Genomic DNA, 21,947 nt, shown 5'->3' with positions numbered 1-21,947 from the left:
GTAATTGTGAAGATTAAATTAGATAATTGTTTTATATGAAATACTGTTCCTGGCATAGAGTGATTTCCTTCCTTCCTTTCCTGAGAACTTAGCTGTTTCTGAGCTTTCCGTTGTTGTCTCTAAAGCTGAAGACTTTTAAGACTTTATTCCATGTACGGCTTGTCAGCTGTTCTGAATTTCTGAGTGACTTCTGTATACTTCCACTCTGATGTGGCAGTTGTCACCTTACCTTTCCCCTCCTAAGCCATTCCACTTCAGATTGTTGGCATCCAGGATTTATTCCTCCACCCTTGTTCTCTGCATAGTGCTTCTGGCAGGCGTGTGGATTTGGCCCCGTCACCTTCTGTCTCAGCATCTTGCTGTGGCTCCCTCTTGCTTACCCTGAAATACTTCTACTCCTCTGCCTGTGGAAGGTTGGCTCCACTTGCCCCCTGAACCCATTTCCTGCATATTTTCAGTGTAAAATGGGAGTGACCTGCATGCACAGAAGGGCTTCACTGTAGATTCTTCCTTCCATCTCCAGAGCATTTTACCTTGTGAAACGTGTTCTGTTCAGTTTGCCCTAGTTCAGGAAAGACTGTCACTTGAAGAGAAGGAAAGTTCTACTGTCTTTGCTCCTTACTCCTTAGTCCTTTTGGCTGGGAATCACCTTCTTGTTCTGTCTTCTGCTCTGTTCCCATGACTCGTGGACATGACTCCACTTACTTCGGTGCCAGACACAGGATTGCAGTGCTAATCAAATTCAGTCTCTTCCCGCAAAGAGCGTCAGTCCTTTGATTCTTATTCTCAGTTGTTCCTCCTTCTGTACCTTGTCTGCTTCAGCACAGGAGCTGTGTGTGGTGGGAGGTTTTAGGGTATCTGCTACTGGAGTGAGTTTATTATGCTTCTGGAAAAATAAGAGTTTGTTGTGTTGAAGTATAAAAAGACTTCTTTACTTCTTGAGAGCCTGCTGACATTATCTTACTGAACAATTTGGTTCTAGTACATGCTGGAAAAAAATACTTCTTGGGGAAATAATTTCAGATACAAATGAGAAGAGAAGTTTGGTCATAGCCCAGAAAATATGCCAGTATTTTATAGAGGAGACCAATGCTATGCTGCGAAAGGTATGTTTCTAGAATATTGCATTCTTTTGTTACAGAAGTATTTTGATGAAGAAGTTACTTGTTTTGTACATGTTACACCTTATTAGGGCATCGTTTGATGCCTTAAATAGATGAATGTTGATATAATTTCCGGGTTTTTTGACTGCTAACATTGTGTTTATATTTTCAGTAGGTAAAAATTATTGGATGAATTTTTAAGTACTCTTTTTTTAAGTATTTCTATTTAGTAAATGTTTTAATTAAATGGGAAATCAGCTTATTTTTTAAAAAAGATTTTACTTATTTGAGATAGAAAGAGAGAGAGAATTAGCGGGGGGGGGGCAGAGGGAGAAGCAGACTCCCTGCCGAGTAGGGAGCCCAACACAGTGTGGGGCTCGATCCCAGGACCTTTGGGATCATGACCTGAGCTGAAGGCAGGCAGATGTTTAACCAGCTGAGCCACCCAGGTGCCCTGAGAAATCAGCTCATTTTAATGAAGACATTACTGGGATTGGAAAATAATTTTAGTGAACCTTCAAGACATTATACTAAGTGAAATAAACCAGAATACAAAAAGACAAATATTGTGTGATTCCACTGTCCAGCATAGGCAAACTCATAGAGACCGAAAGTAGAGTTGAGGTTACCAGGGGCTGGGGGTGGGGGGAATGGGGAGTTTGTGTGTAATGGGTGCTGTTTCTGTTAGAGACGGTGAAGGAATCCTGGGGACGCACAGTGGTGACAGTTACATAACGCTGGGATCGTACTTAATGCCATTGAACTGTACACGGAAAAGTGGTCAGAATGGTAAATTTTATGTTTATGTTTATTTTACTACAGTAAAAAAATTAATTTTAAAATACTTTCCAGGTTTCTCATATGAAAGATGAAGAAGTGGCTTTGATAAACCAACTAGCTTTGGTAGAAACATTGTGGACAGAAGAGCTAAGGATTCTGCAGGCATCTGCTGAGATTCTAAACAGTTTGCAAACAGCTTTTAGGTAACGTCACCTGATGCATTTGGTCACCTGTGGTGGGTGTGTACCATTTACAGTCACCCAGTGGTTTCTATTAAACAACTGTATACCAAGTCCTGCTCCTCTTGCTTTCTTTGTTTGTGGGGCGGAGCAGCGGCTGCTCCTGACATTGAAGGGTGTCTTTGGGGGGGCAGGGTAGGCTCTGCGGATTCTGGAGCCATAAGCGAAGGTGGATGTGTCATCCTCATAGCCTGTCTGATACTCTCAGAACAGATCACAGTCCTGCAGGAAGAAGTAGGAGGAAGGCACTGCACTGTGATGAGGGGGCGCTGTGAGGGGCTCTGTGTGTGCCCTTTCACCCGGTGTCCTCCTAACCCCTCTGACTCAGCACCTGTCAAAGGGCAAGAAGTTCTATGTTTATTAGGTTCTAATACCGTTGGGTTAGGGATGTGCCGGCGGTGAGTGGCTTTGGGTGGTGCGTATGGGGGAGTGCGGGGCCAGCCTGGGTCTCAGCTGGGCTTCACGAACCCCAGCTGCACCAGACTGTCCCAGCGGGAGCAAACCACGTCACGTTTTTTGGTTCTGATTTCCAATCTGGAAAGGAGGTCATTGGGCAGGAATGGGGGTGGACGCCCTGTGCATCAACCCTGAGCCCCCACCCAGCGGAAGGGCCGAGGGGCAGGGACACATGTCGGGCAAGTGATGCTGCCTCTCCCCTTCTTGGCCTCACTTACCAGGGATCAGGGAATTGGGTATAGGAGGGACAGTTGGGGCACTGTCTGTCTGTCATTTTTATGGAATGCGAGTTCAGTCATTAAATACCGGAGAGAGCGGGGCCTGCCTTAACAGACCACCCTCTGCGGTTTTCCAGAATGTGTTTGAATCTCTTTCTCGGACATGTCCCTTTTCCGTTCTCTTTGTGGTTTAACTCTTTTATTCTGCTGCTTTTCTGTTATTTTAATGGGGGTTTGGGAGGAATAGGAGATTACTGGGCTCAGTTGGCCATTTTGAATGAAGAGTCTTTACCTTCCCTTTTTCTTTTTTTTTTTTTAAATAACATTTTAGGATATTGACTTTCCTCTGAGAATGGTTTTTATGTAAAGCGTGTACTAATTAGTACTTTTTAGATTTGGCTCAGGCTTTACACTCTTCGTAGCGTTCTCATGCCTGTCCGTGAACATTCAGGACCACTGTGAGGAAGTCAGCAGGTGTTATCATATATCACAGAAGCAAATACGTACCTCTTATAAAAACTGGACTACGATTGAAACATAAGACAGTAACATTTATTGAATATTAGCATTGCTGGATGTGAGGCACTGTGCTCAGGCCTGGTGTGCAGGGTTTTATTTAAGCCTCAGAGTTATCCCGTGCTGTAAATCAAAAGGGGAAGAAATTGCCTAAGATGCTATGCCTAGTGTGTGCTATAGTGAAAATGCCCACCCACCCTGCCCTCAGAGGGACCAGGGTCCACAGCTGGGGTGTGTTTGTGGCTGGGATGTACCGTGCTGTCCCGATGACATGGGGATGTAGTTCACACCTCTGGGCTTGTCGCCTCCATTTCAGTGGGCATCAATATGCCAGTCAGGGAGCCTGGTACCGCTGATCCTCAGTCGGGATGTCTGCTTGATTCTGGGGTTCAGTGGAGGTAAAGTGCCCCAAAGCCATGGTTATATGTGAACGTCCATCCTTACTCTTTTCCTCTTTATCGTTTTCAGAATCAGTTGGGAAGAAGGGATGTTCCCTCCTCAGCTCTCCCTAGTCCTTGGCCTCAGGGGATCCCTGAATGAGTCACGCAGGGGGTGGTGTCTTGAAGGGACCACCAGGCCTCTGCGAGGTTGGGGCCGGACTGGGACCACACAGTGCAGGGGCCACCCCAGTTGGGCATTCGTGCCCAGAATCCACTTTTCCCTCCCAGGTTTGCATTCTTCCCCAGCACTGGAATTCCTGCCCTCGTGGAATACAACCCAAACAAGCAAATGGGGCCCACTCACTTCGGAAGGCAGTCAGAGGATCTGGACGGATCTGGACATCTTTCCCTGTTCATATATATGGTTGGTGTTGACTTTATTTTTAAATAGCTGCAGTGTGTTTCAGGATTTGATACACCAGGGGTCTGCAAACTTTCAAGGGGCAGATAGTAAATATTTTAAGCTTTCTGAGCCATACGGTCTTTGTCCCAACTATATTGTACAGCATATAGACAGTATGCAAACAGGTTGCATGACTGTGTTTCCAGTAAGACTGTTTACAGAGACAGGTCATGGGCCATGGTTGGCTGACCCCTGTGCTGTTTGATAATTATTTTTTCTGTTCCCTGTTTGTGTACATTTAGGACCTAACTATCTATCTCTCTCTCTCTCTCTACACACACACACACACACACACACACACACACACATACATGTATATATGTATGTATGTATATGTAAAATTTAAGTTATATATATTATGTAATATATATAACTTTATATAACTTAATGTGTATAATATATAGTACATGAACTCCTACTTGAAGGTGCCTTATACCTTCTGAAAATAAAGCCCCCCCCCAACATGAAAAACTTCACAGACTTGTGTGGTAATAGTTGTGCTTTAGGTGTCCAGTGTTTAGAAAAAAATAGACAATGACAAAAGTCGTTACACATTTACAAATGAGAAGTGTTTCATCATTCACATCAGGTCTATGTGTATTTGAAAAATGTCAGAATAAGACTTTTCCATTTGTAGACAATGCTTGGTAGAAATCTGAGGCTCTTGTAAGGCAGTCTGGCCCACAGGGTAACCTGCTGGTTTGTCCTTGAAAAATCATCATCATGAAGGCCAGCAAAACCATCTCTATCTAAACAGGAGGGGCAGCCTGCCCTGATCTTTTCCCAGCAGTACTGTTTTCTTCCTTCTTTAGTGTCCCACCCTCTCCCCTCCCCCAGCACCCTTTCCATCTTCCTCCTTTTCTGTTTTCTCTCCTCACTAGTGCCTTGTGTGCGGCTGAGGTTCCTAACACACCCGCCCCTTGTTGCTATCAGAGTTTGTGGGTGGAAAGCCTCCTGTGAGGGGTGACTTGGCCTGAGGGGACAGACACCAAGAAGTTAAGGGCTATTTGGGGTATACCTCAAGTCTGAAGGTGGAGACTGGTAATGACCTAGGAAATCAGAGCTGTTAATTCTATGAAAGTGGCTTTCACCGAAGCACTTAGACACCACCCTGAGAGGAGCCATTAAGGCCCAGAAATAGGGAATTTATTTTAGCTCCCAGGTGGCAGACAGCAACCACGTTCTGTGTGATAGATTAATGTTAGGTAGTAGTTTTGTCCAGAGGAGTAAAGTATAACAAAACCTAAATCAGTTTGTCAGCTGACATATGAATATAGAGCTTTGTCAGGCATGCAACCACGTTGGTTCACTTGGAAAAGGGCTTTTTTTTTTTTTAAAACAAAAAACAAAAAACAGATCCAGAAAGCCATTTGTGAATTAAAGGGAACGGAACATTAAGAGGGATGAAGTAGGCCTGAAGCATTTTTCTATAACCCTGCCAGTGTACCACATACAACAAAGCCAGGACCATAGAGAACACGCCAGCGTGCCACACACAACAGTGCCATGTGCTCTCTCTGATGCTGTTCTGTTTTTACCTTTCAGAGGGCATCTTTCTGTCTTTATCATTCTGTTGTAACCTTGCCTTGAGGGAATATTTTCTTGTCTAATTTCCTTCTATTCTATAGTTAGATTATTACACAGTTTTAACATTAGGCTGTGAATAAATTTTTAAAACCTCACAAAAATATAGTAGAATTTAATAAAAATGCAACGTTACCACATCATACCCACTGGGACAGCTGTAATAAGAAAGATGAAGTGTTGAGGATGTGGAGCAATTGGAACCTCTAACCCTGCTGAGGGGGAGTCAGGTGGTGCAGTTGCTTTGAGCAACAGTCTGGCAGTTCCTCCAAAGGTTTAGCACAGAGTTTATGACCCAGCAATTCCCCTCCCAGGTGCATACCCAAGACTTGAAAACATGTCCACACAAAAACTTGAACATGAATGTTCATAGCAGTTCGTATAGCAGTTGTTCATAACAGCCCCCACCCAAAGGTTCCTCTGTGGATGAATGGATACATAAAATGAGATTTTTTCCATAAAATGGGATCTTATTCAGGCACAGAAAAGAAAAAGTACTCATAAATGCTACAACACAAATGAGCCTTAATGTGCTAAATGAAAGAACCCAGTTGCAAAAGACCACATATAATTGTATTTGTATGAAATGTGCAGAATTGGCAAATGTCGAGTGATGGGAAGTAGATGAGTGGCTGCTGTGGGGCGGGTGGGGCGGGCTGGGGCACGCCGGGATTGGGTGGCAAGGGCTAGAGCGTAGGGTTTCTCTCTGGGGTGACGGAAGTGCTCTCAAGCTGTGATGGCTGTGTGGCTTTGCACGAATACGGAGGCCCTTTGGATTGTACACTTTAAATGGGTCAGTGGTACGGTCTGTGAGTTGTATGTCAGTAAATCTATTTTTTAATAAAGTAAGGTTAGTGCTTAATATTCTACTCCTCTTCTCACTTGCAGCTAATGCTTTTCCAAAAAGGTCCCGAGGCTGTCAGTCTGACAGTGTCAGTAAGTGCCTGTGCATTACATTTATCACCTTGTTAATCCTGATCCATGATCTGATGAGGTCATATTTTCCTGATTGTGTAAATGTAAACATGAAGTTATTGCTGAGGTCACCTAGCACTGAGGGGAACAGGTGGGATTCAAACCTCTGTCGACCTCCAGACACCATGCTTGTAACGTTCATACAGCAAAGACTGTGTTTGTGAAAGGTGCACACAGGCTTAGGGAGGCATCTGATCTCACCTGATCAGGACTCTGTAAAGTTAAAGTGTAGCTGGATCGGTCATCCTTGGAAGAACATTGGAGGGCTGGATGTTACAGTCTTGCCTGTTTAAATCTGCTCTCTCCTGGCACTTACTTTGATAAGCAAAGAGACTCCTTAATATATAGAAGAGCAGACTTATGGCCCAGGGAACCCATCTTCAAAAATGGCAACCCAGTCCCTGAGCCACATTTTATAGAGGAGCAAATGAGTATAGAGAAGGGAAGTAACGGGGCTGAGGATATTCAGCAGGTGAGCACAGAGCCACATGAGGGGGTGGAGCTATCTTTGGTCACAGGTAGTTGAAACTTTTATTAAGAGCATGCTTGTTAGGATGTGGGCCCTGATCATGGCATCAGACACTACCAGGTTCTACGAGCCCATCCCAAACCTATAGTATCAGAATCTCGGGGGGGAAGACTGGGAATATGTATTTTCAGTGAGCCCCTGGGTGATTTCAGTGCCCGTTGTTTGTGAACCACTCATTTAGAGATTCTGACGAAGGAGTGCCCTCTGAGGCCCTGGGCCCTGGGTTTTATTTGGTCATCTCATGACTCGATGTGAAGCGTTAGGCAGACCCCAGATTGTGTGACTCTGAGGCTGGGGGCCTCTGAATACGTGTCCTGTCAGAGGGTTGGGGTGAAAGAGGGCCTTGAGATGATCCACTCAGACCCCCTCATTTTGTGGTTGAAGCCCCTAGAGATTGAGGAGCTTGCTCTGGACCCTGGATTTGCATATCAGAATCTGCGTTTTCTTTCTGATTCTAGTGGACGTCACACTGGCCTGCATTTTCCTTCCGTAGTGTAAGATCTAGACATTCTCCCAAATGGACTCCCCAAACCATATTCTAGAGAAGAATCAGAGTGGGAGTGAGGCAGTTGGAGGAGAAAGGGAAATGCTCACCCCAGCCCAGGAGGAGGTGGAGAAGGCGCTAACAGGAGCCAAGCTCCTGCCTGCGCTGGCCTGCACATTCTCATAGGATTTTCCCATCTCATTTCACAGTAGCTTTATGGGGCAAGTATTCCATGTTTTACCAGAGGTGAAGAAACTGAGGGACGGAAGGGTCATGGGACCTGTCCACATCATACAGTTGGGATTAGAACTCAGGAGTCTCTGAATTCAAGTCTGTCACTTGTCACTTATACCTGTTTCTGCCTTCAAAGATGGGCAGCCTACAGTGCAGGGCGGGTATAGACCCCCTTACAGCGGTTTGCTTTATTTTGTCTCATTTTCATGTTCTAACAGGCAACTTCCTCGACCTCATTGTGCAGACTGACAACAGGGAATGAGCAGCACCCAGGTGCAAGGAGAAAGATGTTCTGTCCAGGGGTCCCCAGGGGCCAAGCCCTCTCCCCGTGGTTTTCAGTTGTACAACCCCCTGCCTGTCACTGTGACATCCACATCACATAAAGGGCAGAGGGGCGAGAAGGGGTGAGTGATCCCAAAAGGCAGCCTAGCTGTACTTTTGATGTCTTAGCCAAGAAATCATTGTTAAGGCCCATGTCGAGGATCTTTTCCCCTATGTTTTCTTTTAGGAGTTTTATGGTTTCAGGTCTTACATTTAAATCTTTGATCTGTTTTGAGTTAATTTTTGTGAGTGGTATAAGATAGCATGTGGATATCCAGTTTCCCCAGCACCATTTATTGAAGAGACTATCCTTTTCCCATTGTGTGTTCTTGGTGGCCTTGTCAAAATTTAGTTGACCGTGTACGTGTGGGTTTATGTCTTGGCTCTCTGTTCTCTTCCATGTGATGGTTTTTATGCCAATAGCATACTATTCTGATTACTCTATCTTTGTAATATAACTTGAAATCAGGATGTGCCATGCCTCCAACTTTGTTCTTTATTTTTCAGGATCACTTTAGCCACTTGGGGTTTTTTGTGGTTCCATACAAATTTTTGGATACTTTTTTCTATTTTTGTGAAAGATGCCATTACGATTTTGATAGGGACTGCATTGAATCTGTAGGTCACTTTGGGTAGTATGAACATCTTCACATCATTAATTCTTTTAATCCGTGAACATGGAATATCTTTACATTTATTCATGTCTTCTTTAATCTCTTTCATCAGTGTCATAGTTTTCAGTGTACAGGTCCTTCATCTCCTTGGTTAAATTTATTCCTATGTATTTTATTGTTTTTGATGCTGTTTTAAGTGGGATTGCTTTCTTAATTTGTCTTTCAGATAGTTTGTTATTAATGTGTGGAAATGCAACAGATTTCTGTATATTGATTTTGTATTCTGCTTCTTTACTGAACTTATTATTGCTAACAGATTTTTGGCAGAGTCTTTAAGGTTTTCTATGTATAAGATCATGTCATCTGCAAACAGGTAATTTACATCTTCTTTCTGATTTGGATGCCTTTATTTCTTTTTCTTGCCTAATTGCTGTGGCTGGGACTTCCAGTACTATGTTGAATAGAAATGGCCTTATTCCTGATCTTAGAGGAAAGGCTTTTAATTTTTCACCATTGTATATGATGTAGCTGTGGGCTCGTCATATATGACTTCTGTTATGCTGAGGAACATTTCTTCTGTACCTAATTTGTTGAGAGTTTTTATTATGAAAGGCTGTTGAATTTTGTCAAATGCTTTTTCTGCATCTATTAAAATGATTGTATGATTCTATCCTTTATTTTGTTAATGTAGTGTATCACATTTATAGATTTGCTTATGTTCAACCATCCTTGCATCCCGTGGATGAATCCTTCTTGATCATGGTGTGTGATCATTTTAATGTGTTCTTGAATTTGATTTGCTAGTATTTTATTGAGGATTTTTGCATTTGAGTTCATCAGGAATATTGGCCTGCAATTTTCTTTGCTTGTGGTGTCCTTGTCTGCTTTCAGTATCATGGTAATGCTGGCTTCATAAAATGAGTTTGGAAGTGTTCCTTCCTCTGCAGTTTTTAGAAGAGTTTGAAAAGGATTGGTATTAATTTTTAAATGTTTGGTAAAAATCACCTGTGAAGCCATCTGGTCCTGGGCTTTTATTTGTTGGGAGAATTTTGATTACTAATTCAGTCTCCTTGCTTGTTATTGGTCTGTTCAAATTTTCTATTACTTCATGATTCAGTTTGGTAAGTTGTGTGTTTCTAGGAATTTATCAGTTTCTTCTAAATTATCTAATTTGTTGGCATATAGTGGACCGTAGTTGTCTCTTAGGATCTTTAGAATTTGTGTGGTATCAATTGTAATGTCTCTTCTTTCATTTTTTTTTTATTGAGTCTTTTTTTCTTAGTTTAGCTAAATGTCAGTTTTATTTTTTCAAAAAGTCAACTCTTAGTTTTGTTGGTATTTTCTATTGTTTCTCTAGTCTTTTTTCAAAAGATTTTATTTATTTATTAGAAAGAGAGAGAGAAAGCAGGAGCAGGGGGAGGGGAAGAAGGAGAGGGAGAAGCAGGCTCCCTGCTGAGCAGGGAGCCTGACACGGGGCTCGATCCCAGGACCCTGAGATTATGACCTGAGCTTAAGGCAGATGCTTAACTGACTGATCCACCCAAGTGCCCCTCTCTAGTCTTTATTTCATTTATTTCTGCTCTAACTTTGGGCTTGGTTTGTTTTTCTTTTTCCAGTTCCTTGAGGTATAAGGTTAGGTTGTTTATTTGACATCTTTTTTCTTATTGTAAGCATTGTTATTATAAACCTTCCTCTTTGAACTGCTTTGGCTGCATCCCATAAGTTTTGGTGTGTTGTGTTTCCATTTTTGTTTGCTTCTAGATGTTTTTTTGACTTCTTTGTTGACCCATTGGTTGTTAAGAAGTGTGTTGTTGAATTTTCACATATTTGTAAACTTTCCAGCTTTCTTCTTGTTGCTAATTTCCAGTCTCAACCATTGTGGTTGGAAAAGATACTTGATATGATTTCAGTGTTCTTAAATTTCTTAATACTTATTTTATGACCCAACATATGATTTATTCTGGAGAATGTTTCATGTGTGCTTGAGAAGAATGTGTTTTCTGCTGCTGTTGGATAGAACGTTCTGTATATATCTGTTAGGTACATTTGGTTTAAAGTGTCATTCAAGTACATTATTATCTTACTGATTTTCTTTCTGAATGATCTATTGAAAGTGAGGTATTAAAGTTCCCTACTATTGTTCCATTGCCATCTATTTTTGCCTTCACATCTGTTAATACTTGTTTAATTTATATATAGGTTTTTCAGTATTGGGTATGTAGATTTTTACAGATGTTATATCCTTTTGATGAACCGATCCTTTCATCATTATATAATGACTTTCTTTGTTAGGTTTTTGACTTAAAGTCTATTTTGTCTGATGTAAGTATAGCTATCCCTGCTCTCTTTCACTTTTCTTTTGCACAGAATATCTTTTTCCATCCTTTACTTTCAATGAGTGTCCTTAAAGCTTAAGTGAGTCTCTTGTGAGCAGCATTTAGTTGTTTTTTTTTAAATCCGTATTTTTTTATCTATTCAGCCACTCATTGCTTTTAGTTAGGGAATTTAAACCATATACATTTAGAGTAATTCCTTTTTTTTTTTTTTAAAGATTTTATTTATTCATTTGACAGAGAGAGAGAGACAGCCAGTGAGAGAGGGAACACAAGCAGGGTGAGTGGGAGAGGAAGAAGCAGGCTCCCAGTGGAGGAGCCTGACGTGGGATGCCCAGGACTCTGGGATCACGCCCTGAGACGAAGGCAGAGGCTTAACGACTGAGCCACCCAGGCGCCCCTAGAGTAATTCCTGATCGGTAAAGACTTACTATCACCATCCTGTTAATTGCTTTTTCTGATTGTTTTGTAGTTGCTTTGTTCCTTTCTTCCTCTCTTGCTGTCTTTGTGAGCGGATGATTTTTTTTACAGTGGTATGCTTTGATTCTGTTGTCTTTATCATTCCTGTATCTGTTATAGATTTTTGCTTTGTGGTTATCATGAAATTTTTATAATACATCTTATAATTATGACTATTTTGAGCTGATAACTTGAATTGCATAAAAATCTTCTACACATTTACTTGCTCACATAGTTTATGTTGTTGATGTCCTAATTTACATCTTTTTATATTATCTATCCATTAACAAAATATTGGTGCTGTAGTTATTTTTACTCTTTTTTGTCTCTTAACCTGTATTTTGCCTCTTAACCCTTTGGAATTCGAAGTGATTTACACACCACCTTTGCAGTATTAGAGTATTTTGAATTTGGTGGCATGTTTTCCTTTACTAGTGAATTTATACTTCCATCTGTTTTCATGTCACTAATTAGTGTTCTTGTTTCAGCCTCCACTCCTTTTAGCATTTCTTATAAGGCAGATATGGTGGTGGTAAATTCCCTCAATTTTTGTTTGTTTGCAAAAGATTTTATTTCTCCTTTACTTCTTAAGGACAGCTTTGCTGGGTAAAGTGTTCTTGGTTGACGGTTTTTTTTCCCCTGAGCACTTTGAATATGTTCTCTCCTCTCCTGGCCTGCAAGGCTGCTGATGAGAAATCTGCTGATAGCCTCATATATGATTAATCTTTTTTCTCTTGCTGTTTTCAAAATTCTCTTTTTGTCTTTGATTTTGAATCTTGGTGAAGATCTCTTTGGGTTGTATCTGGGGACTTTTTTTTTTTAAAGATTTTATTTATTTATTCATGAGAGACCGAGAGAGGTATTGAGAGAGAGAGAGAGGCAGAGGCAGAGGGAGAAGCAGGGAGCCTGATGCGGGACTCGATCCCAGGACCCTGGGATCATGACCTGAGCCGAAGGCAGACGCTTAACTGACTGAGCCACCCAGGCGCCCCGTATCTGCGGACTTTTGAGCTTCATGTACCTGGATGGCGGCCATACTTTTCCCAGATTTGGGAAGTATTCAGCCATTCTTTAAGTAAGTTTTCTGTCCCTTTCTCTGTCTCTTCTTCTGGGACACCCATAGTACACATGTTGTTTCATTGGATGTGTTCCATAATTCACCTAGGGTTTTTTTTCACTCTTTTCCATTCTAATTTCTTTTTTCTCCTCTAACTGGATAATTTCACCATGACTTGTCTTCAAGTTTCCAGATTCTTATTTCTGCCTGATGGAGCCTAATGTTGAAGCTTTCTGTTGTATTTTTAATTTCGTTCATTGTATGCTTTCAGCTCAGAGTCTTGATTAGGTTCTTTTTGTATGATTTATGTCTCTGTTGAACTTCTCATTTTGCTCATGTATTATTTTCCTGAGTTCATTAAATTGTCTGTGTTCTCTTAAATCTGACTGAGCTTCCTTTTTAAAATGCCTTAAAATGATTATTTTAAATTTTTTTTCGTAACTCACCGATCTGCATTTCTTTGGGATTGGTTACTGAAAAATCATGTTCCTTTTGTGGTGTCATGTTTGCTTTGTCCTGTTTCTGATGGCTTTGTGTTGCTGTTTGCACATTTGAGGGTGCATTCACCTCTTCCAGCCGTTTGACTGACTTTGGCCTTGGGGAAAGACTTTCACCTAGAAGTGGCTACAAGGATGCCAGCTGGGTGGGATGCAGTGTCTTTCATTCTTGGAAGGCACAGCAGTGTAGTCTCCATGCAGTTGCACCAGCTGAGGTCCGTGCAGGCACAGACCTGTGGGTGTTTTCTGTAGCCAAGACTGTGGGTGGCGTGGTGACTAAGGCTGTTGGGATATTCAGAGGCGAAGGTTGCTAGGATCTTCTGTTCTGTTTTTGCCTGCGGGAGGAAGTTCTAGGAAAAGGGGATCCTTCTTGGCCTGTAGTCTGGAATGCTGGCACTCAGAGCAATAGGCGAGCTGAAGTCCTGGGATCGGATGCGTGTAGAACTAACACAGTGCCTGGGCCCTGGGGCACAGGTGCACTTGCTGCAGCGGGGGCACTGATGTCTAAGGTGCAGGTGTATGTAGAACCTTGTGAAACCAGGGTCTGGGTCTCTGGGTCTTGCAGTGATTCTGGCAGGTAGATGATGCAGCAGCGGCTCAGGCCTGGGAATAGCAAGGAATAGCAGTGGCTTGGGCCCAGAGGGCAGGGGCAGTAGCAGCAGAGCCTGTGGATGGTGGTGGGTCACAGTCCCGACTTTGGCCTCAGGGGCAGTTTTAGGATAGCAGAAGCACATGTCTAATGATGGCCTATTAAAGCCCCATGTTAGGATCCAGGGAGCAAGACCTAGGGCAGCAGCGGTACCCCTGGCAATGACAGTTCAGAGCTTTGACCTGGAACCCAGGGACAGGGATCAGAGCAGTGATACTGTGTCCTGGTGGTGGTGGTTCAGAGCAGCAACCTGGAACCTGGACGGTGGGGTTCCGAGCAGTGGCAGCACAGCCCCATCAGTGAAGGGTCACAGGGTAGCCCCTGTCAGGGGACAAAGCTGCAGCCTGAGTTGAGGGCAGGGCTCAGGGCAGTGGCAGCTCCCATCTTGTATATGGTGAGGCACTGTGAAGTCTTGATCTCAAAGAGCTGGGCACAGCAGTGACAGGGTTTCTGAGGGCAGATCTTATTGCAGGGACAGCTCAAGCCATGAGGAGGGGACTCAGTGCTGGGAAGTCCAGGCAGCTCCATCAGCTGGGATCAGTACTGGTGTAGACCGTGGGAGGCCACGGTAGCAAAGGCTGCAAACATCCACAGTGGTGTGGCTTGCTGGAGTTCTCCTGTTCTCCTTTACCCCATAAGAGCAGCTTCCCCCGAGTATATCCCCCATGCACTAAGCTGCTCTTGACTTGAGAATGGGGAGATGTGGGTAAAACACTTCCTGTCTTTTTCGATGTGACCAAGCTTGGATTTTAAGCTCTGCAGGGTTTTTGCTGCTTTTTAAAAAATTGTGGCCCAGAGCTTTCCCTGAGTTATTTTCATTGCTTCGTAGTTGTTTATAAACTGTTTTTTTTTTTTTTTTTTTTTTGTGAGGATGATGAGCATTGGGACCCCCTAGCCCTCCATCTTGTTGACTGATGTCACCTCCCTTGCACAAGGCAGAGCTTTATAAACTATTGAGCCTGGGTCCCAGCCCATAGGCTCTGATTTAATTGGTCTGGGGTGTGCCAAGATATTGGGGCCCTAAAGCTTTCAGGTGACTCTGATGTATGTCACAGTTCCCTTTCTGAGGCTCTGCTCTATAGGAGAAAAGCTGCGTTAACTAGTCCTAGGTGGAACTCTCTGGTTTTCCAGTGTGTACAGTGACAGGAGTTTGGGAGGTGGGATACAGAGTGCCCATTGCTATACTACCACACACGTTTATGCTGCTGAAATTAGTGTTTTAAATGGTGCCAATCCATACTGAGAACAGATTAATCCCAAGCTCAAATGCCTTAACATTTGGTTCAGTGAGTACATTGAAGTATGGGTGGCCAGACCACAACAGATGCTTAGTGCATTTTAGTTCTTTTCATGCAACTCTTTTAAAAACAAGTCATACCTGTTAGTGTCCCAAGTGTTCGGCTGGGTGCCCGAAATAGACAAAACGGATCTCTGAATCTTCGTGGGACTTTGCCGCAAGCCGAGGCACTTCTGTTTTCGTACACTAGATGGCACAAGAAGACCGCCGGGCTGAGGCTCCGTCAAAATGAGGCAGCAGACTATCATTTTTTTCAGCTGTTAGTAGGATCCAGACAAGGCAAAACAACTCTGTGTTGCTACTGGGGTAAAATGCAGAGATTCATGTCCTCTGGGGGGTGTTGGATCTCCTTGGGTGAGAAACACAGGCGGATAAACGTTAGTTCAAGGTGACAGCTGCCAGACAAGGGCCAGGTGTGTTGAGCTCGGAGGAGGGAGTTGGGTTGGGGAAGGGAGTTTGAAAAGATGCAGAAACTGCCCAGGCTCTGCCTACAGACAAGCCATAAAGATATGTTGATATTTAGCACTTTCTTTTAAGAAACAATGTCTAGCACCAGATAGCAGGTTTTCATTTCTAACATCACCGATAGCATGTGGACTCAGGTCCCAACACGCAGGCAAATAGAGGAAGGGGAGCTTTTAAAGGAGTTCGAATTGACCACCCCCACAGAGAAAGGGGTGTAGTCCTGTGACTTCTCTTCTGCGAGATGTTTCTGGAATTAGAAAATGGTGCATTTTGTGGCGAGAGCTGGCAAGGAGCCATTCCTTCTGACTGATGGGAGGGCTGGCCCATCTGTCATTAGAGGTGCGTGCATTTGATCTGAAGACAGAGCTTCAAGGTGGAGTGAAAACGCCACGGTGTCCTTGGATTTCCCTGTCCACAGGCGGCTGACAGCCTTCAGATCCCGTCACACAGTGGCTAGGCCGGCGGTCCTATTTGAAATGATTTCTTTGGTCTGCTGGACTCTCTCTGTGCTTCCATGATCTGTCCTTAGATCAAGACTGACTCACCTTGCAGATGGGGGAGCTCCTGGCGCATCTCTTTCCTTTTGATTTCTCGCTCCTTCTACACCTGCTACTGATACACGTTCTGGCTTTGCCTTGAGTGGATGCTTGTTTTCTCTTTGGCGTTTCGTCTAGAGTGTGCTGGCAAGACCTGCACGAGGCCCTTACTACAGTATTGGATTTTCCCCCCTTAATCGAAAGAGTAGAGGAAATGCAAATGACTGTTTATCTGATTGGAATTGCCTTACTGGTGGTGGCTACCTGTTTGGGAAACAGATCTTAAGAGTCTTCAGGTTGGGGTAATGAGCTCTTTCTGATTGGTGTAGGTCAATATTCAGAGCAGGCAGCCACAGCATAGCCTGGATTGGGAGCCACGGCTCATATGGGCACAAACATCAGCAGAAATTGTGTGAAAGATGAAATATTCTGTTTCTTTATCCAGAAGACAGTGTCTCTGATACCAGTAAGACCAAACAACGGCGGGGGGCAACTGTGAGAACCCCTCCTTTTTCTTTTATGGCTTACTAGTGGCAGGAGTCTAGGGGAGGCCACGGCCACCAGGAACTACCCTCAGCAAGCTAAGTGGTGTCAGCATCTTTTATTGGGCTCACATAGAGCCCTGCTCCTCAAAGGTTGAAATGCAGACCGACAGTATCAGCTCCCCTGGGAGTTTGTTAGAAATGCAGAGTCTCAGGTCCCCCCGACTTACTGAATCAGAGTCTGCACTGTCACAAGACGTGTGTTCTTGCGAAATGTAGCAAAGCTGCGTCTCAGGAGCATGTCTAGCTCCAGGAATTGTGTTTGGTAGAGTCTTATCAGTCTGCTGGGCGGGTCTGACCAACAGCCGTCAGTATAGCACAGCTGGGGGTGCTGGTCCTTGACCAAAGGCATCCCGTTGGAGCCGGCTTATCTACAGAGAGTGGGGCGGGGCTGTGGGTTCTGCTGAGAGGCTGGATTATCAGAGCAATTATGGTTTTGCCCCTTTTACTTTGGGCTGTTCCCAGTCCCCCCTGCAGTACCAGGTGAGGTGGCCCCACAGAAGCTGCCAGTTTCTCACCTACACTCCATGCCGGCGAGCTGCCGGGCAGTTGGCTGTGGAGCTGCAGGCTTCCTAACGCACATTTCTGAGGTTCACCTTCACGGGGAACGGATAGATGCTAATGCAACAGTGTTCTTACGAAGTCACTGAGCCACTGTAGATGCATTAGCACTGGTGGGCCTGGACTGGAAGAGTCCAGGGACTTTTAGACTGGCCAGTGTTTCCTTAGTGTTTCCAGGGACTGCCTAGCGACTAGGGGCTGGCACGGTACCAGATGGGTGCCATCCATGAATGGATTCCATCCTCGACATGACTGTTCTCTGTCTGACAGATGAAGAAGGCCCAGCTCAACGGGTCACTAGGTAAGGTCCCTTCCTTGCCTGAACACAGCCCTGGTCTGCTTGATGCCCTGTGGGCTTTATACCCATACAAGGTCTTTCGGGACATTTCTGTGGACTGCTTGCCGACTTCCTGTAACCCTGCGGTTAAGAGTAGGGATGAGTTTGGTTGGAATCTTAAAGAATGAGGCCATGGGGATGGGGGCAGCCTTCTTATTTGCTTCCCTCAGGCCATCCATGGGTTTCTGGGGGTTGGAGGGAGGGCAGACAACTGCACTCTGAATCCTGGCTGTGCCTTTCCTTTTTTGTGGCTTTGGTTACCCACAGCAGGTTCGGACATGCTCCTGACTCACAGATAGAGCCAGGTGGAGCTGCTGGCAGCCACAGGCGTCCCGGACAGGCTGATTTCACGGCATTGTTCCCGCACATTAGCTCATATTTATGCGGAATGATGGGGAACAGTGCCTGGTGTCTCTTCTTTTGTTTATATACATTTTTTTCTTTGTGAGGGGGGAAAAAAGAGCTGACTCCCTTTTAAGGAACATGAAAACTGAGTTTTGTCTTCCCTTCCTATTACTGTCAAACAAAAGTCACCTTAGAACTCAAAATCACATGGGGTCCGTCACTGGCAGGAAGCAAGGCCTTTCCTCATGAATGTATAACTTACAGTAAGTTCTCAGCAGACCAAAAAAAATGCCTTTTATCATGTTCTGGTTTTTCCCTCCCACTGTTTTATTTCACTTACAACATCACTCAGGCCCAAATGGTATTTGTCAGGAGTAACTGGCAAACGCTGGAGGCTGTGTTCAAGGCTGCTTGAATGGAAAATCTCAAAGCAGTCGCCCATGTTGAAAGAAAATATTACATTTGATCTTTTTTTATGATTTCTGCAGACATGATGCGTGTCTGCATTCTTTAGCCTTATAACCCCTTTATATTTGAAAGAAAAAAAAAATCCCTGCAGGAAGTAGCACTTCACAGTTAATTTACAGTATGCCCGAGAAGTAACCACAACACATGGGAAGTCATTTTAAAAACACCTCCATGATTTATTTTTATTAGCTGTCTAATAAACCTGCGCCGGTTTGCAGGTTGTTATACGTTGAATTATGACTTTGAGCCTCACGTTTCATGTCTGTTTCTATGAGGCTGTTTATTCTTCTGGATGAAAATACACCTAAGGATGCTGGCAGCCGTCCGCAAACGTGTAATGCCCTCTCACTTAGTCTTGGTTGTAAGCAGCGTGCTTTTGGATACAGCAGAGTAGAAGCATCGGATCAAATTGAGGTCGCGAGCAGAGGGGATGTGACTGACAGCAATGCGGCGAACTGGGATTGGGTGTCCTGAACCGCTGGGTGGCTCGCTCTGCCAGACGGTCCCTCTGTGTTTTCTCTCCTAGGCACACAGCACAGTTAGGTGACAGAGCTTGGAGGCTTTTTCAAGTCACACATCCTAATAGAAATCCACCTTGCTCCATGTTCCAGATGTGCATATGTGCGTCCTAAGAAGGAAGCGACACAGGGTCTCAGAGCTCATGGTGAGTCCTTACCACCCTGTAGCCACTACCCTGGGGTCATTCTGGAGTAAGAACGGACACCAAGGGTCCTCTCAGTATCCTGGAAACTCTAGATCACAGGTCAGCAAACTACAACCACTCCCTATTTTTGTAAATAAAGTGTTTTCTTTTTCTAAATGCAAACTTTAAAAAACTGTGGTAAAATATGCATAACATAAAACTTGCCATCGTAGCCGTTTTGAAGCATAGTAGTTTAGCGGCACTGAGGACGATGTTGTGTAAGCGTCACCGGGGTCTGTTTCCAAAACTTCCTCACCTCAGGTGGAAACTCTGTGTCCATTAATCAGTGACTCCTCCTCCCACTCCCTGCCCCCGCCCCCAGCACCAGGTAGCCTCTGGTCTACTTTCTGCTCCTATAATTTGCCTATTCTAGATGTTTCATTGAGATGGAATCGTATACTATGTGTCCTTTTTTGTCCGGTTTATTTAACTTAGCCTCATGTTTTCGAGGTTCATCAATGATGTGATGTGTGTTAGGGATTCATTGCTCCTCAGGCTTTGTTGAGGTTCGATTGAGAATTAAGCATTGTATGTATTTAAGGTGTACGACCTGATGATTTGACATATTTTTACATTATGAAATAATCACCACAATCCAGCTAATTAACATATCCATCACCTCACATAGTTACTGTATAATTTTTTTTTCTTTGTGGTGAAGACACTTAAGATCTGCCCCCTTTTATGGAATATAAGAAATCGTAGGAAGATCGGTAGGAGAAGGAAGGGAAGAATGAAGGGGGTGGGTAAACAGAAGGGGAATGAACCATGAGAGACTGTGGACTCTGGGAAACAAACTGAGGGCTTCAGAGGGGAGGGGGGTGGGGGCCTGGGATAGTCTGATGATGGGTATTAAGGCGGGCACGTATTGCATGGAGCACTGGGTGTTATACGCAAATAATGAGTCATGGTACACTACATCAAAAACTAAGGATAAACTGTATGGTGACATAACATAATAAAAATTATTATTAAAAAATAGAAAGATCTACCCTTCTAGCAAATTTCGGGTATACAAAATAGTACTGTTAACTATGGTCATGGCGTCAGATCTCCAGAACTTGCTCATCTTGCGTTGCTGCTTTTTTTCTTTGTGATAAAAACAAGTGACATAAAATTTGTCATCTTAACCATTTTTAAATGTACAGTTCAGTAGGGTTAACTGTATTCACATTGTTGTGTGACAGATGTCTAGAACTTTTTCGTCTTGCAAAACAAACTCTATACCGGTTGAATAATACCTCCCCTTTTCCCTCTCCCCTCTGCCCCTGGGGACTTCTATTTTACTTTCTGTTTCTTTTTTTTTTTTTTTTTTTTAAGATTTTATTTATTTATTTGACAGAGAGAGAGACAGCCAGCGAGAGAGGGAACACAAGCAGGGGGAGTGGGAGAGGAAGAAGCAGGCTCCCAGCAGAGGAGTCTGATGTGGGGCTCGATCCCAGAACGCTGGGATCACGCCCTGAGCTGAAGGCAGACGCTTAACGACTGCGCCACCCAGGCGCCCCCTACTTTCTGTTTCTAATAGCTTGACTCCTTTAGATACCTCCCAGGGGGGGAATCATATAGTATTTGTCCTTTTGTAACTGACTTATTTCACTTAGCATCATGTCCTTAAGGGTTATCCATTTTGCAGCATGTTACAGGATTTTCTTCTTTTTTTTGTGGCTGAATAATATATAACATATTTTGTTATTTATTCATCAGTTGGTGGACACTTGGGATGTTTCTACCTCTTGGCTATTGTGAATAATGCTGCTGTGAACATGGATGTACAATATCTGTTTGAGTCTCAGCGTTCAGTGTTTTTGGGTGTGTACCCAGAAGTTTGTAAATAGAGTTTAATTGTAACACAGCCATGTCTATTTGTTTACCAGTTGTCTATGGCTGTTTCCCCTTACAACAGGAGAGTTGAGCAGTTGTGACAGAGACCATATGGCTCACAGACCTGAAAATATTTACTATCTGGCCCTTTCCAGAATAGGGCTCCTTCCTGACTCCTGCTTCAGATCTCACAGAATATGTACTTTCTCCATTTGGTGGCTCTGTTGGAGAGGTACTTCTCTTGGTCACTGGTTTTGAATCAGGCCTAGTTATTTACCTGGTGTTTGGTAGACACAAAACCACCACACCCAGCATGCTCCAATCTCAGACAGACTCTTTTGGCCCCGATACATCTGCTCACCTCCCTGGGGCTTGACTGACAAGGATGAAGTACAAAATCTGTACTGTGGTGACATTTTTTTTTCCTGCTGCAATACCTATGTATTAGTTTCTTAGGGCTGCCATAACAAATAACCACAAGCCTGGTGGCCTAAAACAATAGCATTTTAGGGGCGCCTGGGTGGCTCAGTTGGTTGAGGGTCTGACTCTTGATTTCGGCTCAGGTCATGATCTCAGGGTTGTGAGACGGAGTTGCATGTCAGGCTTGTGCTCAGTGTGGAGTCTGCTGGAGATTCTTTCTTTCCCTCCCCTTCTGTTCCCCCTCCCCCAAACAAATAATTAAAATCTTAAAAAACAAAAACAACAAAAAGAATAGCGTTTTATTCTGTCACAGTCCTGAAGGCCAGAAGTCTGAAATCAAGGTGTCAGTAGAGTTGGTTCCTTCTGGAGGCTCTAAGGAGGAGTCTGTTCCACACCTTTCTGCTAGTTTCTGGTAGTTGCTGACAATCCTTGAGATTCCTTTGCTTGTAGCTACATCATCCCAATCTCTGCTGCCATGGTCATATCACCTTTTTTCTGTCTCTCTGTTACTCCTTTTCTCTTAAAAGAACTTCTCTTTGGGGGGTACCAGGGTGGCCCAGA

General features: G+C 43.8%; 1 protein-coding gene across 7 annotated transcripts in view; it reads left to right on the top strand.

Annotated features, from left to right (window-relative positions):
- Nucleotides 1–21,947, top strand: part of SETD4 (SET domain containing 4) — a 91,293-nt gene that overhangs the window by 23,868 nt on the left and 45,478 nt on the right. The window contains exons 10-13 of one of the 7 annotated variants that reach the window (XR_015724263.1): nt 983–1,106; nt 1,956–2,086; nt 3,981–4,116; nt 18,969–19,106. The exons of 1 other annotated variant lie outside the window; for it this stretch is intronic. Coding sequence is in view for 4 of the 6 variants with exons in the window: in XM_045785585.2 (XP_045641541.2) it covers nt 983–1,106; nt 1,956–2,086; nt 3,981–4,143 (418 nt within the window). In the remaining 2 variants the exon portion in view is untranslated. Of the gene's footprint in view, nt 1–982; nt 1,107–1,955; nt 2,176–3,980; nt 4,457–18,968; nt 19,936–21,947 lie in introns of those variants that run through there. 5 more of the 7 variants (XM_087861783.1, XM_045785585.2, XM_087861782.1 and 2 more) reach the window with 5 other exon arrangements.

Source organism: Ursus americanus, chromosome 4 (assembly GCF_024610735.1).
Source record: "Ursus americanus isolate L20-20 chromosome 4, mUrsAme1.1.p, whole genome shotgun sequence".
NCBI classification, from domain to species: domain Eukaryota; kingdom Metazoa; phylum Chordata; class Mammalia; order Carnivora; family Ursidae; genus Ursus; species Ursus americanus.
Note: the sequence above shows the minus strand (reverse complement) of the source record. Positions and strands in the feature narration are given on the sequence as shown.